This window comes from Artemia franciscana, chromosome 8 (assembly GCF_032884065.1).
Source record: "Artemia franciscana chromosome 8, ASM3288406v1, whole genome shotgun sequence".
NCBI lineage: Eukaryota > Metazoa > Arthropoda > Branchiopoda > Anostraca > Artemiidae > Artemia > Artemia franciscana.
This window is the reverse complement of record NC_088870.1, coordinates 8,529,803-8,535,802: the sequence shown is the minus strand read 5'-3', so window position 1 is coordinate 8,535,802 and position 6,000 is coordinate 8,529,803. Positions and strand designations below refer to the sequence as shown.

At 34.4% G+C, this 6,000-nt stretch overlaps 1 protein-coding gene across 2 annotated transcripts in view; it reads right to left on the bottom strand.

Moving 5' to 3' along the window:
* Positions 1 to 2,098: 2,098 nt before the first annotated feature.
* LOC136029939 (keratin-associated protein 19-2-like) overlaps positions 2,099 to 6,000 on the bottom strand; it is a 30,551-nt gene continuing 26,649 nt past the window's right edge. For both annotated transcript variants that reach the window (XM_065708477.1, XM_065708476.1), the window contains exon 3: positions 2,099 to 2,385. In XM_065708477.1, the coding sequence (XP_065564549.1) occupies positions 2,159 to 2,385 (227 nt within the window). In that variant the 3' untranslated portion in view covers positions 2,099 to 2,158. The remainder of the gene's footprint in view (positions 2,386 to 6,000) is intronic.

Sequence of the window (6,000 nt, the reverse complement as noted above, 5' to 3'; positions counted from 1 at the left end):
CCAAAGGGGAGAGGCAGCAAGCAACAAAATTTGACCAGTGTTTAAGTATAGTAATGGTTATTGGGAAGTGTACAGATGTTTTCAGCGGGATTTTTCGGTTGGGAAGGGGAGGGGTTGAGGGAAGGGGGTTACGTGGGAGGATCTTTCCATGGAGGAAATTGTCATGGGATTAGATAACTTCCAAGAAGGGAGAGCCGGATATTCTAGCACTATTTAAAACAAAAACAAAACAATTAAAAAATAAATATGGAAAAGTTTTTTCAACTGAAAGTAAGGAGCAGCATGTCTTCCTAAATATCTTGCTCTTTAAGCTAAAGTATTTTAGTAATTTCAACTATTTATTCTACGGCCTTTGTGATTCAGGGGTCATTCTTAAAGCATTGGGACAAAATTTAAGCTTTAATGCAAAGAGCGAGGTATTAACGAGGGGGCAGACCACCTCATATACGATACAAACATAGAAGTTTGTTATGTAAGTTAATTCGCAAGTTACGTATATTTTCCACAAATAAAAACGTTCGTATAAAATTAAAAGTTCTAGTTGCCTTTGTAAGTAACCAAAATATTGGAGGGGCACTGAGCCTCCTCCCCCACCCCTTATTTTTATTAAAATCTTCCGATCAAAACTAAGAGAAAGCCTATTTAGCCAACAAAAATTAATATGTAAATTTCGTTTTAATTATTCATGTGCGGATAGCCAAAATAAAAAATATATTAATTCAAAAACTTTCAGAAATTAAATGAAAAAAACAAGTTTTTTAACTGAAAGAAAGGAGCGACCTTAAAAATTAAAACGAACAGAAATTACTCCGTATGTTAAAGGGGCTTTTCCCTCCTCAACACCCCGCTCTTTGTACTAAAGTTTTTTACTGTTTAAAAAGTGAAGTTGAAAGAAAGAGTCGAACTTTTGCGTAAAGTTCGAGGCATTGAGGAGGGAAGAGCCCCTTTAATATACGGAGTAATTTCTGTTCGTTTTAAGTTTTAATGTTACTCCTTACTTTCAGCTAAAAAACTTGTTTTTTTATTTAATTATCCCTAAGATACTACTGGTATGCCCTTTTAATTTCCTTTGCTTTAGTCTATAAGCTCCCTAAGCATTTACCAAAAATTGTCAACCTAATACCCTTAGAAATTCGTGAGATTTTACAGATACGCCCTTTTGAAAACATGGATGGACGTAGGGTTTTTCAATTTAGTTCAACATCCTTTCCAACATTGCCTGAGAGTCTTAACGCACTTACATAACACACTTAGTCTTACATAACACACTAGTCTTACATAACACACTTAGTCTTACATAACACAATAGTCTCACATAACACACTAGTCTTAGACTTAACACACATAGCAATTACTGATATTTTGCAGCCTGAATGCACCCAGTGTCTTTTGATTCAGTTCTATGTCAATATTCTCGGCTACTTTAAACTTAATTCCTTCTCTGTTCCTGAGATATTTGAGAAATACCCCGAGAAGGGGTGCAAGCTATCAACTTTGTCCATCGCCAAACAATTCATGGTGACGGACTGTAAGTAAGGAGCTTTACATATATTGTTAGTTATTAGGAAGTAAAGAAATATTTTTCGTGGGAGTATTTTCTGTGGGGGAGGTTATTTTCTATGGGGAGAATTTTCCGTCGGGAGGGAAGTTTCTGGGGATGAGGTTTCCATAGAAATTTTACACAAGGTGAAATTTGCTAGGATTTATTTAAAAAGTTTATTTCAATGCAACACTAAACGTCAAAACGTCAAAACAGAAATTATTCCGAATATGAAGGAGTTAACGATCTTCTTAATACCTTACTTTTTATGTTTGACTGTTTGTTCCAATATTTAAGAACGACTCCTGAAACACAAAAGCCGTTTATTTAAAACAGGATGATTTTTCTAAGGTTCTAAGAATTTAGCTTGAAGAGTAATTTATTGAAAAGAGTGGTAATTCTTTAATATTAGGAATAATTTCTGTTAGTTTAATGTTTTAATGCTGCTCCTTACTTTTAGTTCAAAAAACCTTTTTTTTATTTTATTCAACACATTTCAAACACAACTACCAAAGTATTCTTACTTACTTGTCTTAAGACTAAAAACTTCAAACGATATTTAGAATAAAAATATTTATTTCATTAGTAAATACAAACATCGACCTAGAAAATTCACAGTTATCGACCATATCCATAAGAGGGTCTTCCATATCCATAGGATGATCCTCCATATCCATAAGAACTGCCACCATAGCCATAGTTTCCTTGTCCATAACCACTTCCATAGTTGTAGGAGCCACTATTACCGTAGCCATAGTTTCCCTGGGAATATGGAGATGAGTAGTAGCTGCTCTGTGGACGATTATAGCCATATGAGGGTCGTTGATAATTGTAATAGTTATAACCTGAAATATAAGAAAATATAAAAAATTGAAGGTACTTAATCAAAGTGGTCATTAGGTTGGTTTGTAACAAATACATATAATAAAGAAACATAATGAAAAGCCTTCAAAATCGAAAGTTAATTGAAAAAGTTAAGTAGAGCGATACGGTGTTTTTCAGTCTTTCCACTGTTTTAGATTCTTTGGCACAGCCTTTTTTCTAGTTTCTAACGTGTCAGACCAGACAAGGACTGAGTCTCGCTCGTTGCTTTGGTATGGCCATCTGCTTTACCTGCCCTGCTAGAACACTACTTCAACTCATCTTCGTGCTTGACACAACTGTAAACAATCGGAAATGCTCCAGAGGACGACAATTCAAAAGAAGGGTGGGTGTCACATGCAGTCGACTAACTGCCAGAACCATCGATCCAAATAAAGTTCCCGACCCTGGTATAGAGCAGATCACCCTAAAGAAGGCTAACATCTCTAATATCGGGTTCCCTTTGCGCTGGCGGTGCAGCCGCGAAATAGCTGTGTGTTAAAAAAAAAAAAATTAATCTTACCCATCATAAGTTAAGAGCCTGAGAAAATTTGCCTTATTTTAGAAAGAGTGGGAATCACCCCCCAAAAAGTCAGAATCTGACGAAAATTACATAATCAGATTCAGCGTATCAGAGAACCCTCATATAGAAGTTTCAAGCTCCTATCTACAAAAATGTGGAATGTTGTATTTTTTGCCAGAACACAGATCAGGGATGCGTCTTTATTTGTTTTTATTTTATTTTTTTTCCCAGGGGTAGACCCAATAGTCCTAAAATGTCGTGAGAGGGCTCTTTCTAATGGAAAATTAAAAGTTCTAGCGCCCTTTTTAAGTGACCAAAAAAATTGGAGGTTACCTAGGCCACCTCCCACGCTCATTTTTTCCCAAAGTCACAGGATCGAAACTCTTTTGAGTTTTCCTCTAGGGGAGGGTTTTATGCGGAGGGAACTTTCCATGGATGAAATTGTCGTGGGGGAAGAGAATTTCCATGAAGGGCTTCAGGATTTTTGGCATTAAAAAAAAAACAATGCAGAAATAAATTTTGAAAGTTTTTTTCAACTGAAAGTAAAGAGCAGCATTAAAACTTAAAACTAACAGAAATTATTATGCATATGAAGGGTTCACCTCCTCCTAATAACTCACTCTTTACGCTAAAATAATTTTATTAATTTCAAATATTTATTCTACGGCCTTTGTGATTCAGGGGTCATTTTTAAGGAATTGGGACACAATTTAAGCTTTAGTGTAAAGAGCAAGGTATTGACGAGGGGCCGAACCCCCTCATATACGTAAAAAGAACATACTAATATAGAAGTTAGTTACGTAAGTTGATTCGTATATTACGTTACTAATAAAAACGTTCGTAAAAAGTTAAAAGTTCTAGTTGCCTTTTTAAGTAACCAAAAAATCGGAGGGTAACAAGACCTACTTTCCGCTCCTTTTTTTCTCAAAATCGTCCGACCAAAACTATGAAAAAGCCATCTAGCCAAAAAAATAAATTAATATGCAAATTTCGTTTTAATTATTCATGCGCGGAGAGCCGAAATCAAAACATGCATTAATTCAAAAACGTTCAGACATTAAATAAAAAATAAGTTTTTTTAACTAAAAGTAAACTAAGCGACATTAAAACTAAAAACGAACAGAAATTAATCCGTATATTAAAGGGGCTGTTCCCTCCTCAACGCCCCGCTCTTTACGTTAAAGTTTTTTACCGTTTTAAGTTTAATATCGCTCCTTACTTTCAATTAAAAAAAACGGGTTTGTTCATTAGTTTTTTTTGTATCAAAATCAAGTTGTTGGACTGTGATCAAAAAGTTAAGAACCATGGTCTATTAGAGAAAAGGCCAAGAAAAATAGTCTAAGTGAGGGATAATACTAATATAAGCCTCTTTCAGAATTGTATAAAAACGATGTCCTTTCAATTGTTGATAGACAGTCTATCCTCCACCCATGCTAGGGCAGAACAAGGTAGTTATAAATTTTAATTTAATATTTATAAAACTTGACTGTAAAATCTTAATAATTTTAAATTTTCATAATTTTAATTACAAGTTGTCATAATGAAACTTAATAATTCAAGTTGAAATTTATTTAATTTAGGCTAAATTAATTTAATCTTGATTTTAATCAATCAAATTTTTAAGTAAAATTAAATCCTAATTTTAAATTTTAATAATATTTTTATAGTAAGAATCAACGCAGGGAGGATTCGGTGAAAACTAAATGAACAATAGTCTAAATTTTTCTGTAGCTGGGAATCTGCCTTTTGTGAAAACTTATATAGTCATTGCTCATTTTTCTGGTAAACTTTTCAGTGAATCTTTCAGTAGAAGAAGGAGGAGGCTTAAATGTAAACTTTAATGCACAGATTTTTGTGAAAGATCTTTCAGACTAATATTGAGCTTGATTAATGGAGGAACTTTAACTTTTGAGAGAATTAGTTTAAGTTTTTAGAATTGACAATAAGCAGTGCGCCAACCCTATCAAGCAGTTTGTGGTAACGAACTGTAGTAAGGAGCTCTAAAAAATGAGATTTTGATACCAATACTTACATCAATAGAATCCAATTTTAATGCAGATTTTAAATATATAAGTTTCATCAAGATCAGTTATACCCATCAAAAGTTACGAGCCTGAGAAAATTTGCCTCATTTTAGAAAATAGGAGGAAACACCCCCTAAAAGTCATACAATCTTAACGACAATTACACCATCAGATTCAGCGTATCAGAGAACCTTATTGTAGAAGTTTCAAGCTCCTATCTACAAAAATGTGGAATTTCGCATTTTATGCCAGAAGACACTGGCAGATCACGGATGCGTGTTTATTTGTTTTTTTGTTTGTTTTTTTTTTTCCCAGGGGTGATCGTATCGACTGGGTGGTCCTAGAATGTAGCGAGATGGCTCATTCTAACAGAAATTTAAAGTTCTAGTGCCCTTTTTAAGTGACCATAAAATTGGAGGGCACCTAGTCCCCCTCCCACGCTCATTTTCCCCAAAAAACGCCGAATCAAATTTATGAGATAGTCATTTTACCCACCATAATCAAAAACCCGTGGAAGGGGCTGCAAGTTACAAACTTTAACCTTTGTTTACATATAGTAATGGTTACTGGAAGTGTACAGACGTTTTCAGGGGGATTTTTTGGTTTAGGGAGGAGAGTTGAGGGGGGGGGGGCGTTACATGGGAAGATATTTCCATGGAGGAACTTCTCATGGAGGAAGAAAATTTCAATGAAGGGGGCGCAGGAGTTTCTAGCAATATTTGAAAAAATAATGAAAAAATAAATATGAAAAGTTTTTTTCTACTGAAAGTAAGGAGCAGCATTAAAACTTAAAACGAACAAAAATTATTACGCATATGCGAAGTTTACCTCCTCGAATATACCTCAATATTTATACTATAGTATTTTTCGTAATTTCAACTATTTATTCTAGGGCCTTTGGGATTCAGAGGTCATTCTTAAGGAATTGGGACAAAATTTAAGCTGTAGTTGTAAAGAGCGAGGTATTGACGATTATAGAACCCCCTCATATACGCAATAAAAACATACGAATTTAGAAATTCGTTACATAAGTTAATTCGTAAGTTGCTTTA